Source organism: Sylvia atricapilla, chromosome Z, assembly GCF_009819655.1.
Source record: "Sylvia atricapilla isolate bSylAtr1 chromosome Z, bSylAtr1.pri, whole genome shotgun sequence".
In the NCBI taxonomy this organism is placed as follows: Eukaryota; Metazoa; Chordata; class Aves; order Passeriformes; family Sylviidae; genus Sylvia; species Sylvia atricapilla.
Window position 1 is genome coordinate 29,494,225 of NC_089174.1, and position 17,867 is coordinate 29,512,091.

The 17,867-nt window shown below is 40.8% G+C and overlaps 1 protein-coding gene across 1 annotated transcript in view; it reads right to left on the minus strand.

The window, feature by feature from the left end:
* PTAR1 (protein prenyltransferase alpha subunit repeat containing 1) overlaps positions 1-16,635 on the minus strand; it is a 30,628-nt gene extending 13,993 nt beyond the window's left edge. The window contains exons 1-3 of the mRNA XM_066339362.1: positions 16,500-16,635; positions 9,422-9,591; positions 3,839-3,905 (exon numbers count right to left, since the gene is read on the minus strand). Of these exons, the coding sequence (XP_066195459.1) occupies positions 3,839-3,905; positions 9,422-9,591; positions 16,500-16,585 (323 nt within the window). The 5' untranslated portion in view covers positions 16,586-16,635. The remainder of the gene's footprint in view (positions 1-3,838; positions 3,906-9,421; positions 9,592-16,499) is intronic.
* Between the last annotated feature and the right edge of the window lie 1,232 nt (positions 16,636-17,867).

Genomic DNA, 17,867 nt, shown 5'->3' on the forward strand with positions numbered 1-17,867 from the left:
AGGCTTCAGATTGGATGCTTTCAGCTGGTTTTTAACAGGCAGTTCAGACACATCAACCAGAAGCGGCAGACTAACCAGACCATTCTGTACCAGTGCACCCAAATTTAGAAAGCAGACAAAAGAAAGATTCAGGGTCAGCACTATAGCAGGTGGAACAACTGCCTCCTTACTGCAATGCAACAGGTGACATTTTGTTAGGAATTACTTAAGACACATAGAGAATGAAAACACAGCCTAGATCACTCCGATAATTAAGACAAATACATATACATGTTTAACTAAGACTCAGATTACCAGGCCACCTACCTCCCAAAACCTAAACTTTCAGTGAATAAATTGTTCTTTCCATATTAAAACATTCACTGTAAGTAAACAGCCTCACACTTACACACTCTTAAAGTAAACTTCCTCTTTTGCAAAGTTGAGGAGCAGTACAGACAAGATACACCTTCTCTGCTGTAGTAGAAAAGGTGGTTTTAGCTGCAATCATTTTCAAATGAGAGATTATCCCATTTACAAAGGACTGCAAGCACTAGTATGACTGAAGTACCATACACTCCCACATAAACCTCTTCTAAGCTCTTTCAGCTAACATCCAACTTGAAATGTAATTTCCAACTCACTTTCTCGCCATGTGGATCATAGATAATGTTTCAGTCTTATGGATTATAGCATCCATAAAAGATAATCTGGAGTAATTTTGACTTGCCTTATGCTAACACCTTCGAAGTCATTCATACATGAAAGCAAATCTGATTTTTCAGAGTGTCATGTTACCAAATGTCTTTTCCTCAATTGTTCATACCAGGAAGTGTAACAGGAAGAACAAAGGCATTTATGAAAATTCCTTTACAACCATCTACATAAAAATTTTGGTCATTTTAGCTTGCAAGACTTTTCAACTCCTAAAAACACAGGATAACTGAATTTAGGATTAACAGCTGGAGATCTCTCTTATCCCATTCAGTGCGGGAATACACAAGTCTGAGAGTAAGACAGACTTAATTAGCATAACTAGTCTGGTGACTAGGATGCCGTGGCAAGGACAAACAGAACTTTGAGCCTATGAGAAGATGGAATTAAAACCTGTTTAAGGGAAAAGATGCAATCACCACCTACGATAAAGATGTTGTATAATGCATGAGTTGCTTGTATGATCTTCCACCCTAATTATTGTAGTGGAAATTATTAACTTCACTGAAATGGTATATAAGACTTGGAAAACCTCACTAAAATCGAATTCTGATCATGAATCAATCTTCCTGTCTCTCCATCAATCGCCGATAATTGGTGCTCCATGTGACTACCACAAGGGTTTCTCAGTTTCTAGAAAGTGACACGTCTACTCTTTAGCACATCTTCCTCCACCATATAATTACCTCTTTCGCAGGTCCAGGGTTTAGGTTATAGTCCCTGCCCTTCTGTAGCTTTCCAGTCACTTCTAATTTAAAGAAATAAATAAACAACAAGCATATGTAGTAGGCAACATTACAACTGTTCAAAACAGCTACAAAGTCAAGACAAACTATCCATTCCTAGCTAGCCTAGATAAAATGTTTGAAGTTCTGTGTTCCCCTGTGCTTTCCACAACACTATTTTAATCTTCTGACTTGGCCCTGCCGAGTCCTGTGTCCTTTCCTAGGAAGGGATTTCCTTTGCTCTCTCTTCCTCTGTCTTCAAGTTCAGTGCTATGGAGTCAACCGCTATCTCTGAAGCTTTCAGTAGAATTCAACATACGAAAAAGGGATTATCCCAGCCTACAATGAAAGAGTCAACAAATTACAAGAAACACACTGTGTGCAGGGCTGCTATTCAGAAAGTAACTAGAACATACTTAAGAGTCTATGATGCTTTTTTCTCCTTCAATATAAAGCAGTGAATTTGTGTATAGAGAATGCAAGATGAACTTGGCATGTAAACCATTGTCTAAGCAACAAGAAACCAATCCCTGCACAGTAGATCCATTGTGCTGTGCAACCAGAGTGCAAGTGTCATTCGATCAGCTCGGACTACCTCAGGATAAAGATATATCACCAGCATCTGGTGATAAAGATTTATCACCAACAGAATAGACTCACTCCTCTACTCTGTGACTGATTATGACACACATCTGGCTAGCTTGACCTGTAATCACAGAGAAGCTGAAATATATGTCAACATAACTAAAGTGCCTCCCCTTCAAAAGAGCAAGCTCCCAGCAGAAGCCTAGAACAATGTAGGGTCAGATTCAGCAAAACAGATCCTTTGTCTGAGTGGGCTCACTGGTAACCTCCACAGATACTGACTGGCTTGTGTAACAAGATCTCTCTGGATGTTAAACAGAGCTTCAAAGACAGTAGTCACCAGATCACCAGTCAACGATTTGGGGAGTAAGGCCAACTTCTGTAGTAATTTTTTGGTATGTAGTGTAAACCATAAACATCATAAATGAGAAAATAATCCATGTCCATATTCATCAGCATTTTTAATTCCACTTAGAACTCTGAACTACCCTTCTCATGCAAATAAAAACGATCTCTTTCAGCTGTCAGGCACAAAAAAAAAAAAATAGCCAGACTGATAAGGGTGAATGCATGTGCAATAAAAAAATCTACAAAACATAAACCAAAAATCAATTATAGGTACCATAAAATGAGATTACTGAAACAGCTCTAGTACTTATACCAGCTCCTAATTTCATTTTATCACTTCAAAGCTACTCAAGATATACATTTTTCATGACAATAAACTCTTTGCTATCACATTCATACCCCTTTTTTAGAACCAAGAGATAGAAAGATACAGAACACAGCAGAATCCTTTAGAGCTACATCAGCAGTGAAAGACGAACAAAGAAAAAGCTGAATTTGCCGTAACTATGGCTGACAACTAGATGCAGCCATCATCTTCCCAGGTCATTTGTTAATGCACCACCTGCAATAGTGCACCATAACTACAAGAACTCCTGTTTCCCATTAATGCACTCCTAGGGGGTATCATAGATTTGTCATTCCTCCAGCCCTTCCAAAACTATAGCTTTAAGACTGTCTCTGGTCTTACCTAGGCAGCAGAAAGAGAAATTTACAGAACAGTCTTAAGATTACAAAGTTGTAAGGAATTGTTGTTTCTGCACCTTCTGAAGAGCAAGGAGATAAAATCCTGCTCCTCCTCCATTGTAACTCCTGGACAAGTCCCAAAGCTTGACCAATAGTGAAGCTTTACTAAACCCAACAGGTACAAGAGGGGATGGGGAAAACACATTCAAAATAAAGGGTAGACACCTTCTCCCCCTCTCCAGCAGTATATCTACTGATACTGATATCCACTGGTAGTGGCAGCAAACTGAGCTGGAATCTCAAAAGAACTCAAAGACAGGTAAAAATTACAACAGTGAATACACACAGCGGACATCACCTGAGAACTACCCTCATTAATTGAGGGTAATGGAGGAAAGAGGAATGGTAGTACAGTGGGACTTACACACCCTGAAAATGTGGTGCATACCTGCCTTTCAGTACTTTACATATGCAGTACTTTAATCTTCAGCCTGCAATTAAAAAAAAAAAAAAAACAAAAAAAACAAAAAACAAACAAAAAAAAAAACAACAACAACAACAACCAAAAAAACACCAACCAAACAAAAACCCCAAAACAAACCAACCAACTAATCAGCCCAACAAAAACCCAAAAAGGGCAGTCTCAAACTGCAGTATATAGGAAGGATGAGATTTTTAATGTTCCTTCAGCACATCTTAGCTGACAAGTTCTTGCTGTGTCACTAACAAACACTTAAAACAAAGCTTTCAGCTGACTCATTAAGGCACAGGTCTTTTGATGGCATTTTTTGACTGCAACATACCTCACATTCCAAGCAGTGGTGAAATCAGGGTTCAGCAGTAGCAAGGTACACGTGATATCTATCAGCTCTAAAATGATGGAACAAGAGACATTAAGATTAGTAATGATTTGCACACAGCACTGATCTCTCTGCAGTTCCTTACTCCCTTTCATTCCTCAAAGTTTCTCTGCTATAGGCTGCTGTACCTCTGTAAAATATTGCTCTCATTCCAGAAGAAATGATAGCTTAATTTAAGAGGGAGCAAGATCTGCCATATCCTCCCTTTTCATTATTTAAAATAATGAACTAATAATGAGCATGTCCTCAGCAAGGAAAAATCATTATATAAAATCCTTGAGTATTCAGTGATTTTAACCATACACACTATGTATGAGAAGCAGAGAATTCTTTGAAGAAAATTCAAAGATTCTTAAATACTATAGAGAAGTAAAAATATACCCTACTATTTTAGAACAAGTCTAAGCTGCAGATGGCTGCCATATACCATACTGTTACAAAAAATACACACACTATAAAAACCCTGCAGCTAAAAAATGAAACACCCAGCTATGACTAAGGATTACAAAAGTACTCTCTATTGAATCGTACAGAAAACACTTTCAATACATTGTGAAGCACTTCAGACTGAAGTTTTAACACTAATTCAATAAAAAACCCAAAGCAAAACCCAAAACATTCGCTTGCATCTCTGCATTTAAGCACTGTACACTGTAGATTATGTATTACACTTATTTTTAACTATGTCATAAAAACTGAATGTGACTACTCGATCTTTCACTGTCAATTAAATTTGGCTACATTCTCTCCTAATCACCCTGCATTTAACATACTAATTACATCATCCTTCAGGTAATTTCCAGCAAATAACAGGTACTTCATTACCCGAAGTAAAAAGAAAAGGATGGTATCTCATGGAAACAGATCTCTGGTTAGTGCAGTTAATATGACTGCAAAATGAAATGTTGAGAATTCAACAGTAACAGGACATAAATTAATTAAAAATGCAAAGGAACACGGCTTCATGTATTTTTAAAACAAGAGTCAATATGTACGTAGGCCTAAAAGTGAAATACCTTCATATATTACCGTGTGTCTGATTGATCATTTACGTCCAACAAAGGCATTTTGTGTTTTCGATTATGTTCTTCCTTAAGAGGAACATGCTAAGTCACCACACAATGCAAGGGATCTTGATGGTGGGGGGGGTGGAATTCTTTAGTGTACTCTTGACTTTGCACAAAGCTGTAATGTTTTCAAAAAGGTTTCAAGGAATGACTTAAACTTTCTATTTTCACAAGTTTTAGTTAAACTCCTCTTTGCTGCCAAGGAATAAGTATTTCTTACACGCCCACAGCTTCTTCCTCATTTGCTGCCCAAATGTACAAAATACTATTTTTTGGTTAACCAGTTTCTGAACTAGCAAAGTATTTTGACATTATTTTTATACAGATGACCACCCAATCCAAATAACCAGGGTTACTCACTTACACGAAATCAAACACATACATAAAATTAAACATCTGCTAAGTGTTTTGTGGCTACTGTTTCAATTCTACATTCAAAAATTAGTTTGGAACATTTACCAAAACATCATTTTTATACAGAGCTATAGTCAAAATTTTGAGCTGTGATTGTTTCATGTACATTTTTAATTTTACTTACAATGGGTTTAGTAATTAAGGTATTACCACTGTACATCTTATATCCACATCAAGCAAAAGTTTATTATAGCTTATTAGTCTTTTGAATACTTTTCAGAAAAGATTTTCAAAGTCTACTTAGAACAATACAACTTGTTTAGTCATGACTTCCAGTTAATAGGACCATTCTGGTAATCTCAAAGGTCTGTAAGAGCATCCAATCAACTCCAACTTATACGGAATTTGTTTGCATTTTGTCCATTTTCCCATTATAGAGGTTCACTGCATCCTGAACATTATCAAAGGAAAGATGCAGATAAAAGGAAAATCACCAAGTAATACCTAGTTCTTTCATATCACTGTTCTTTGATGTAAGTAACAGATGAAGACTCATGAAGTATGGATTCTGAGCCAGAGACATGAAATGACACAATTTAGTAACCTCTAAGCCGCTTTCTAATAGGATGTCTTATGACAGATCTGGCACATAATGATAGTAGTTGCCAACTATTCCCCCATGTCAGTAACAAAACCCATCTTTTATTTACAATTTAAAATTACTTTCAACTAGGTAAGTTTCAGGCAAACTATTGCATTATAGGTGCTCACATTAAATGTGCCCTTTTGCACATTAAAGTCTCCCCAGCTGCAAAAGGACAAAAAAACCCTCTTCTCACACATTTGAAATCGATTTTGTAAATGAAGAGACAAAACAGAACAGAGTTTCATTTTCCAAAGAAAGCCAGACAAATTGCAGGCACTAGACTAAAACCCACGCTACTGCAGTATTCACTAACAGAGTCTTCTGAGCTGCATTTTGAGAGTAATGGTTCTGCAAGGTTTCACCTGTGAGGGAAGGAGACACCCAGGGACACCATCCCTGTGGCACTGGCAGGTTTGATGGCATCAAAACAAAGCACCTGCACTGGTGTGACTGAAGAAGGGTGCTAGCACAGACGTAATGGCTATCAGCTGTCTTCAGACATCTAAAACCGTGACACAGATCTCAATGTTTGTAGTTCAGCTTGAAAAAGCAAGTTTTTCTCTGCATGGAAATTTCAATGGTAGACTTTACAATAACACTTGAGACTAAAATTAAGTCTCCCTGCTGAAGATCTGCAGTGTAATAACAATATACACATCAAAAACTCCTACCTCAGACCTCCAAAAGCACTGCAATGAAAAACACTGGTGTTGCTAAGATTGCCTGTGCCAGTAGGTTGAACTCTTTAAATGCTAAAGTTTGTATTTAGCTATGTGTCAGTCAACATTAATTAAATGTTGAAATTAATTAATTACTAATTTAATTATTAATTAAACAGACCTCTGTGTTAAAGCTCTGTTTATAGAATTTTGTAATAATCTGCATTTAAAATTTCAAATTTGGCATGATGTCACAATCACCAGTTTCTATCAGAACTAAATAGTTAGCAGCAGGTTTGCAGCTGTTATCAAAAAGATCCTGACCTTAACAGGTCGAACCGTAAACCAACCACAAAGACCAAGAAAAATTTGAAGTTAATTATGTTAGCAATACTTATACCCTAGGAAGAGAGTCTTTTAAAGATGCCTGTAATGAGAAAAAAACCTTCAAAAAAATAAATTATGTAAAAGTAGAAAAAATATAAGACAATGTAAAATTTATAAAGTACACAAAATACTTTTTATAGATAATCACATAATGACATGACATCAACCCTCTAGGAGGAACCACAATGGGAAACACAGTGACACAAACACACACAAAAAAGCTGTTAGACAAAAATGAAAGAAAACTCTTCAAGTTCTTTAAGCTACTCTTTTGAAGCCACCCAAGGTGTACAGCTAGCACTGGAAGACTCTACATCGCGAGGAGAATGGGTTCCTCCTTGTTATGATGTGTCTGCCACTTCACGCTACTCTTTACAAAATGCTTGCATTATACATCCATATGTTTATAATAAAGAATCAAAGTGTGTTTAGCAAGTCTAGACCCCACCCTCAGGCGGACAAAAGCAGACACACTCTCTGACTTAAGAATGCTCCCACTCCAAGATCCACTAAAGACCTGAATCTTCTTCCTCCCTATCATCTCTGAAGACAAAAGAAGTTCAAGTGCACATTTACGTACGTGGCCAACACCACCTGACTGTGCTGTACACTACACTTTAATAAGCATCAGTGTACAGCTGGCTTAATCCACTTAAAGTGAAACAGACTACAGCAATAAAATAATAAAGAAGAGAAAAGTGGATATCAAAGGAGAAATGCTACTGACCAGACATCATCTCCACATCTGATCTACACAGACCTTATCTAGTAGTATCTAGTATCAAAACTTATCTAGTAGTAACACCAAGTAGTACATCATTTCAGTTACAACTAGGTGCACTAGATGTATGCTAGCATCCCACTTCTTAAAATGTAATTCTTTAACCCGCTATTTCATAAAGCAGCCAGGGAGACAGGCTTTGCTATAGCTGCAATCAACACAACCAAATGAATGGTGGCTGTTTGGTATGCTTCAGGAGGGGAAGACAATCGCATGGACTTTGAAGCAAAGTGGACACAGTCAGTGTTTTATGGACAGGTTAGTTACAGTAAACAGAAAAAAAAAAATTAAAATATGGTAACAGTCCGAAACTGAAACCCAGCTGCATGTGATACTAAAGATCTTACACTGTGAGTGGTCACAGGCTGCTCTTCAATAGACTAGATATCCCTCTTTCTGAGGGATGTGAAAAATACCATAGCAGGTAATAGATACTAGAAAGAAGTCTCTGAAAGAAAAAATAACAACAGAAATGAGACACGGAGAAGCTCAGCATAATAACATTCTTTATTCCAACTGCTATTTAGGAGATACTGCAACAATAAACAAAAAACTTGTTTCATAAACTGGTTATTCTTTTTCATTCTTACTCTGAACAGGACACCTTATAAGCATGTCAAATACCTCATATGTCACACCTCTTTAACTCTTTATTTTGAATTTTTTTAAAGGACACATACAGAAGAATTTTTATGCAAGTTAAACTAAACACCAAAACTAAATGAAGAGATGAGAAAACTTTACTATTACCAAGCTGTAGAGACTAATAATTTCTGGTACCTCTACATCTGAAACACACTGCACTCATTTCTTACAGTAGATATATACATTATCAGATTTCTCTTTTGACTCAGGAGAAAACAAGAGAAAATTCGTTCTGTATCAACTAACATCACTTCCTCAAATAACCCACTGAAGTAAGTTATCTGTCTCTAACCTTTCCAGTCTGGGCAAGAGAGAGAGAAATTTTGTTTTCAAATGACCCTAAACTTGTTTAAGTTAAGATGCACAATCCAAAGCCTGTTCTCCTCAGGTAGCCACCATTTCTTCCAGAACAGGTTAAACTGGCATTAGGGAGGGTAAATGATACAGACAAGAGCATTGAGTGCACCCTCAGTCAGTCTGGAGATCATGCCACCATGGCTTGGAGTGATCTGCTGGAGAGTAGGAAAGCTCTGCAGGGGGATCTGCACAAGCTGGATGAGTGAGCCAAGGCCACTTGTATGAGGTTCTGATGGGTCCTGCCCCTGGGTCACAATGCCATGCCACAACACAGGTTTAGGGGAAAGACGCTTCATGGAAAAGTCTCATTCAACAGTAACAGCAATAGGATGAGAGAAAAATGCTCTCAGGTTGCACTGGGAGAGGTTTAGGTTGGATATGAGGAAAAATTTCCTCACTGACAGTGCTGTAAAATCGAAACAGACTGCTCAGGAAGTGATAGAGTCACCATCCCTAAAGGTATTTTGGAAGACAAATAAACATAGCACTTATGAACATGGTTTAGTGCTGGACTTGGCAGTGTCTGATCTTAAAGGTCTTTTCCAAACGAAATGATTTTACGATAAATAAAAAAATTGCACTAGAAATCACCCAATATACTCTTCCCCAACTCAGAACTTCAGAACTCACCATCCTTGTTCAGCCACTGCTTTCTCTGTCTGTAGAGGAGAAGTTTATTGTGGACATATGGCAAAAGAAACTTCACACACCAGCTCTCCACACCAAGCTTGTTTTCTACCAGGACAATAGGGCTCCGGTTACATCTGGCTTCAGGGCAGGGTATTAATCCAATTTCATCTCTTAAAAAATAAAAAGAAACATAATTAAGCTTATTTCCAGTATGTGACAATTATTCTTCTCAATACAGCATGCCGGCAACACTTCCCAGCCAAACATTCCATCATCTTTTTTCCTCATCTTTGCTGAAATCTGTCATCTGAAAAGTTTTATTTGATTTTCACAAAGATCCTAAATGAAGAAGGCCCCATTTTTTCTATATTTGGACTATCATCCAAGCAGTTTAACTCAGCTGAATCAACACAAGCACCCCTGGTTTTGTAATAAATATGCGACAAAGCAGTAACAAGTGCTTTGGCAAGAGACACAGAACATGCTAACTAGTACAGGCACCTGACTCACCAAAAGCTACTCTGGTGCCCTGCAGCACCATGACCAGGTGCTCTGAAACTAAAGATCACACAGAAGAATATGCTCAATTCCACGTGTCCCATTTTTCATTGTCCTATGCAAGGCAGCATAATCAACACAGGGAAGATTTGAGATACAGAGGCCAGTCTGATTAGATGACAACTCTGTACGAGAAACTTAAGCCTTTAAAACAACAGCGACAAACATGAGCATTTGTACAAACAAAGCAGAAGAGACTCAGCTGTTTCATTTCAATGAGCCATACCATATTTTACTTTTCATACGGTTTTTCTAGCATGCTGAATATCAGCCTCAGCAGCTTCTTAAAAATAAACACAGCTCATCAAGGATTCACACTTGCTTGGACAGAAAGCAACATGATTTTATACTTGCCATTACACAACATTTCTCCACCAACTCCTATTCAATGGAAAAAACAGTTGCTAAAGAGGTGTTGTGGTTTGACACTTGTCAAATCTTGTTTATCAGCTGGGAGATAGGATTTTTGGGAGAAAAAGGCAAAACGGGCACAAATTAAAAGTAAGAACAGATAGATTTTATTAATATGCACTAAAGAAAAATAAAAGAGGAAAGAAAAAAAAAATGAGACCTGCTGAGACATTCAAACACCTCCCCTCCCCAATTGTTTACTTTTTCACACACTACAGAGAGAAAACTATGATTTTCAGTCAGTTGCCACTATTTAAACACGATTCTACATCACTTTGGGAGAGGAGCCTTTCTAGGGTTATGGGGAACACGCCACAAGAAAAAAAATATCTACTGGCTTTCAGAGATCTGGAATCCCTGAAATTTCTGCAGATTCTGTGCAGTCTCACCCAACAGTTTCTCAAGCTGTTTATGGGCTTCCACGTGTTTGGGGTATCATTTTTAGAATGCTTTTCTAGTACAAAACAGGGATTCTCTTCCATTTTTAAAGTCACTTCTCTTTCAAAAGAAATAGAAACCTCCTTATTCTTTCCCAGGAGCCAGGGACATATTCTAATCAAAATTCTCAATTAAAGCCCATGTATATCAATACACTCAACCCTTCGGCTAGAACTTGCATTCCCCCAAGCAACATTAGGATATTACAAAAACAGTCCATTTTTCCATAATTCACATCTAGAGAAGTCTGGTCAAAAATGTCCACTTCCTCTATCCCATCTTCAAAATAGTCTTTCTCAGTTCTTTTACTGACTTTTTCTCAATGCTCTCTCTCTCTACATTCTAAATGTCTTCCACGGAGGAAGGAAAAGGGTTAAAGTCTTTGCTCAGAGTTTTTTTTCTTCAGCAGACTCAAAGCCACAGATGATGGTCAGGAGAATGAAAAGGAGAGCGCAGGCTCAGAAACATTGATAGACGAAATCTCCTCCACCCCTGGTCAGACTCCAAGCGACCCAAACTTCGATTAACTTCCTGGGGCTCCGGAGAAAAGTTCTTAAAAAGCCTCTCCTCCTTCAGACCAGCGGCTCTGGCAGCCAAGGCCCAGAGCACGGCCACCGTGGTCCTGGTGCAGGGCCAGACTGCTGGTCTGCAGTCCTCCTCCTCCTCCTCTCCCCATCGGAGGAGCCGGGAGGGGACAGAGGGGACACGGCCAGCCTCAGCTGCTCTCCCACAGGCAGGGCTCTGCCCCAAGGCCCGGCTGGCCTGGCCCTGGGGGACCCAGCCCGAACCCCGACTCACGAGGGGATGTTACTTTTTCGACGACCGGAAAAGGAAAATCCCCGAGTCACCTGAAAAGTTTGGATTTAAGGCTGTGTTTCCAGAGGCGTAGGAACACTCCCATTCGTCAGCCAAGCTGTCAATTACAATCCATGCTAAACCACCACAAGAGGGAAATCCTCAGATCTCACATACGATAAAAAAGATTTCTTGTGATCTCAGAAAACAATTTCTCCATCATAACTCTTCTTAATACAAGATTTACAGATACACTTGAAATGTCAGCTGCTCAACCTCAACTCAATTATCTTAAATAAAATTTATTACTGGGCACTCTGAGCATCTGATTGAGTACTGTGTCCTCACCGGACTATTACTGAGGCAATCAAAAGCGGCACAGTGTGCTTGTTTAAGAATGTACTTGCTTATTCAGAAAACAGATTTGAACCTCCATACATCACAACATGTATCACAAGCCAGGTGACAAGTGAACAGGTGAAAACACAGATAAGGCGAACTCAAGGTAAAACACTTGAGAATCATGTGGCTCTGTCTGCAAACACACACTCAGTTCCCCTTTAGATTCCCTGGTCAGCTGAGAACAGAGAGAAGAAAAAAGCATTCTCCTATTCCCCTAAAAGCAAGAAATAGTTATCAAACCAAGATCCTTATCTGTGCTGCTGTGCTTAACACAAGCTAAACTCTTCAAGAAGCAAGATTAAACCTAAAATGACATTCCAGTCTGCTTCTTTCAACACAGTATAGTCAGAAGTCTGTGTGCATTGCTAGGTCTTTCTTTTATGAACGCTAAACCCAGTCCTTGGCCAAACTTTGCCTGGCCTTGCATACAGGGACATGAAAATCTCCAAAAGCAACGAAGATGCAGCAGGCACTGCTTGGCTAATTAACTCCGTGAATTACCATAAGAACTTACCAGCTCTAACTGACAAAATTATATACCAAAGCCAAACAGCAAGGAGAAAATCCACAAAACAAACATCCACACCTTCATTGTTACCAAATGCAAGAGGTCTGATTTGGGTGAGCTAAGTTTCACAATACTGTTTTGAACATGCCAAAATAACAGACATGTGCAGTTTGCACAAAGCTGGCAAATCAGCCTGGAACACTTCAGAATGCACTCTGGTAGCCAAAATCACCAGAGGACTGCAAATTGAAATGTATGACAACATAGTGCAATACAAAAAATGCTTTATCTTGTAACTACTCAGTTTTTGCCAAGATGCAAACCAGGATTTGTCCTCTGATAACAATCTTTTGTCCAACAATCTGGTAATTGTGATGATTCATGTGGTTCAGAAATCCCGTTGCATTCATTTCCTGAGAATAAAGAGAATTCACAATGCCAAATGCCAGGGATGCAGATTTATCTGAGGTGAGTTGCCTATCTCAAAAAACAATTTATTGAGGGCACCATCTATTTGTCCTTCTGAAGGTCCCTCAGATCTGCACAAGAACCAAGCAACAGAGCAAGTCTACCAGGAGACACTGCTTAATAATGCCTGAAGTGTCTGCTCCATCATGTGTACCCAAAGCAAGCCTCTGCACCAGGACTCACACGCAGACAACTGCTGAATTAGTGCTTGTGAAATGAAAAGACTGACCATGCAAAACATCCCAGGACATATGGTGGAAGTGGTGCCCATTCATATGACAAGATTGTCCAAACTTACTGCAGAATGGTCAATGCCTGCATTTAGGTCAAGTAACAGGTTCAAAATGCTCACAAAACTGGAGGACACACCAAGTGGGGGCTGCTTTTCATCGGTATTTGTATCTCTAGTCTAAAGTAAGATTCAATTTCTCTTCCAAGATTTCCCAATTTTCTGATATTGTCTACTGAAGTTTAGAAGCTACTTAGAGCTTTTACATTTATTTTCCTCAAAGCAGGCACCACAGTCATATTGCAAAAATTTCACAAATTATTTCCCTATCTACAGGATACTACATCAGTTCATATTCCTGAAACACACTGTGGAAACAGTCAGAAAGTAGTGGAAGGTTTTAGGTCAGTTGTCATGAAATCTTGCACCATTACAGAGCTTCTTCAACCTGAGTTGAGACTAGAGAAGATGTGCAAAATCCAGACCTGGTCCATAGTGCAAACCTTAGCCAGGCCAGGAACGTACTGACAAGACACTGCAGGACCTGCTTCAAGAGTCCCAGTCTGTTGACTCAGCTGTTCAATAAACCAATAGTGAATTCGCTTTAAACTTTTAAACTGTGATAATACAAAAAATTTCCCTTTGTCACAAAACCATAATACCACACTACAGCTAGGGAAGGAAGCATTTAGTGCAATACTACCATTACAGATTTTCAGTTTTAGGCACTCCATGTAGAGCAACCTTCTCTGATTTCTTTTCTGGGAAATCATCTTTAAAATAACCAAACATGTATGGGCAGAATATGAGTAGCATCCTCAGATTTTGTAGACAAATGCTGGGCTATCATCTAAGGTTTCATCTTGCCAGTTACATCCAACAAATTCATGAATTTTTTTTACAAGCTCATCTGTCTCTGCTTCACTTTACATGTAAAGGAACAGCAAAATTCAAAGAGAAAGTATACACTGATCTGCTCATTGTTGGTGATCTATTCAGTTCCAGTGGGATAGCTCATGTATGTGACTTTATCAAGACCTGTGCTTGGAATATTGGGTAAAAATACTTCCTTGTAGATTTAAAAGAATTCTTATAAAATTGAAAACTAGCATGCTGACACAGTTAGCCAACTGAAAATAAATGGAGCTATCAGACAGAAAAGGCAAAAAGAATTTTGGGTTGCGTATTTAACTAGAAGCTCATCTTAAAAAAATCAGAGTCTTGCAGCAAATTTCATTTAAAGTGAAAGATAGAGAAACATCAATCCTATGTTACATTTAGTCTAAAATTTTATTTTTACATTCTCTTTAGTGCTAATCCCACTTTAAAACTTATGAAATTATGAACTGACCAAAACAAAATACCCATTCTGACAGATACTAAATGTGTAAGTGTAAAAGCAGCCATTGACAAGGGTCAATAAGTACTGTAAAAGAAGTGAGTAGGGGACAAAAGTACAGTAAGTGAATAGGAACATCATGCAGATAGCAGATTCCTTATTTTCAGTGAAACTAGGCAGTTCCCATGTAAAATAATTCAAACCTGGATCTGTAACACCTTGAACTCAGGATACCAGCTGTCAGGAACTGCAGCTGTCCAGCAGCAGAAGACAAGATGCAGACAGACGAAAAGACCCAGCGAGCACAGCTACAGCCTGGTGCTCCTGAGGCACAGAGGCAGCACAGCAAAGGGTCCACAGGCTACACTGGCCTGCAGAGTCCAATTTCAAGTAGTTTCAACCACTTCAGAAATGTAGCAGACAAAACCGCCACTCTTCCTATTTTGAGGGATAAACTAGTAGCATTGTGCTTTTTCACTTGAAGCATGTCACAGTGCATCAGTCTCGGCACGCTCAACTCCTACAGACTACTTTTATCTATGAAAGAAAATTGCAGTAGCAGCAAATTCTTCAAAAACACCATCTCAAAGTTTGCTACCAATAAAGAATTCTGGCAGAGGAGTGGGAACTATGAAAAAAATCAGAACTTTCATTCATAAATACTAGTCGTTTACAGCACATTATGCTTCACATCCTAAAAATGAAGCTTCAAGGCAAAACACAGCCTTTTTTTAAACAGTATCCATATGCTGCATTTTAAAACCTTCCCGCCCACCCAAATTGCTTACTACATTTAGAGAAACATAAGGGTATTTACTCTAATCTTCTCTTGTTAAGCGAAGGGATAAATTAGGTGCCATAAAATTTTCCATAAAAAGTACAATTGTTTAGCTTATCACTTTCTGGAACAGATTAATAGGCCACTACCTCAGAGACTGCAGAGTTTCTAGCTGACATGAATACACCTCACTTAAATTAGGAAGTTATTTTTTATGTGCTACCTTATTTGCCATAACCAACATAAAGCTTGCATATAGGTGAAAAATACTTCCCTAGTTTGTGTCTTAAAGGCTGGGGAAATATATTCTGGAAAACAGAAGTATGAGAGGCACCTACAACAGGGTCTCAAGGCTGGTCAACAACAGTAAAAAATAAAGCAGACCACCTGCCCCCCCGATTGCAGGATAAACTGACTGTCATAAGATAGCAATTACTGTGGTTTGCATTCTCGTAGTCATTCTGTCTTTTTCAAAACAACACAAAATAAAAAGCATTGGCACTTGTACCAACAGATTCGGATTTGGAGGTGGCATTCACCACCCTGCTCTGTTTGTGCAAAGGTGCAATTGAGGAGGCTTCAATCCTAAGCTTTGTTCCCACCAGCGCCAGAGCTCCGCTCCAGGCAAACACAGAACCCGCTGCCTCCCGCGGGGCTCGGCAGGGCTGCTCCACACGCCGGGAAGGCTCAGCCCCATCCCGGCTGTGCGATGAGTTTAACCCTGCCAAACACAGAGTTCAGACAGATCACTTAGCAACTTCTCTTCAAAAATAAATTCATTGCTTCCAGACTGCGGAGCCCTAACTGGTTTCCATGACTCGGTACGCTTTACCGGCGGCCACAGCCGCCCCGGTCTCCAGCGGCTCAGGCTCCCGGAGCGAGTCCAGGAGAAGCCGCGGCGGCAGGAGAGCACCGAGGACAGGGACACGGCGCCCGGCCCCAGCGAGAAACAGGTGCCACCGCAGCCGCCCGGTCCCGGCCCTGGCGCTCGGAGGAGACCCGGCTGGTCCCCGCGGCCGCTCACGGCATGACCTTGGGCCCGGCCCCGGCCCCGCCGGGACCCGCTCCCCGCCCGCCCGCGGCCGCGGAGCGCGCACGGGCCGGAGGGCGGGCAACGCTGCCTCCGCGCCGTCCGGCCCCGGCCGCACTCACATGTGTGGGTTCCGCTGGAAGGCGTTGCGGATGTCCTTCACGACCCGCTGCACCAGCACAGCCACCTCCTCCGGCGACTCGGCCATGTTCCCGCAGGCGGCGGCGGGAGCGCTTCCGGGGCAGCGCGGGCGCGGGGCGGTGCCGGGGCGGTGCCGGGGACGGGGACGGGGACGGGAACGGGGCGGTGCCGGGGCGGGGCCGGGGCCGGGGCGGTGCCGGGGCGGTGCCGGTGTCCCGGGGCGGTGCCGGTGTCCCGGGGCGGTGTCGGTCCCGGGGCGGTGCCGGGGCGGTGCCGGTGCCGGGGCGGTGTCGGTCCCGGGGCGGTGCCGGGGCGGTGCCGGGGCCGGGGCGGTGCCGGTGCCGGGGACGGGGCGGTGCCGGGGACGGGGCGGTGCCGGGGACGGGGCGGTGCCGGGGCGGTGCCGGGGACGGGGCGGTGCCGGGGAGCTCGCAGGGGTTTTGGCACTCCGTTCGCTGTGTCGGGGGTGGCGCTAGGCCGCGTAGGTTCAAAGATAAACGTTGCGTGTATAGCTTCCCTTGATTCCCACGAGACATGGGAGCGCTTATTTTCAGGGCTGAATGCGAAGAGGCGATCGTAATTCCGGACCGTAACTTACTTATTTGTTTGCCATTTGAAATCAATGTTTTACAAAGCATTAACTGTGCGTACTTGATTTGTCTCTATTTTGAAAGCTTACAATGTCGTCATCATCTGCTTCATCATTACCTTCCTCTCCACAAGAGGCTTTGTAGATCCTTCCATATATTCTCCTTGAAAATAATAATAAAAATGAAACAAAAATGACATATGGGACATTTTGTGGGGGCTTCTTAATAGCCCATATATTAAGTGGGGAAATTTAGACTAAATAATGCTGGCTCCAGGTAGTTGTGTTACATGTCTGTGCTGTTCCAGGTTTTCATTCAGTTCTTAGAATGTATAGACAGTTTTTATGATGAGTGGTGTCTAAAATTATTGAAGCAAACGGATACATTCTGGATGTCAAATAAACAAAAATACAAATATGAGTTAAGTTTTTGCAGCACTTGGTGAGTGTTGGGAGATGTTTTTAGCTGAAAAATACAAACTCTTTTTTCAAAATAGCTTAGATTGCTGTGTTCAGCATAACCCTAAATTTTTAATTTGTGCCCATTTGCCTTGCTGAAAAGGACTGAATCAGTTTAATGTAATGGACAGTATATCTTTTCTGGCTCACCGCCTTCTCACTTTGTCCTGTGCAGTTTGTTTGTGTACGGGTTCGGGTTTGAGTCACATTTGGGAAAAGCAGCAAATTGAAGTTCATTTTGGGAATACAGTGACTGAAATAGTTCTAGCTATGAGGTTGGGTTGAGTTTTTGTTGTTGTAA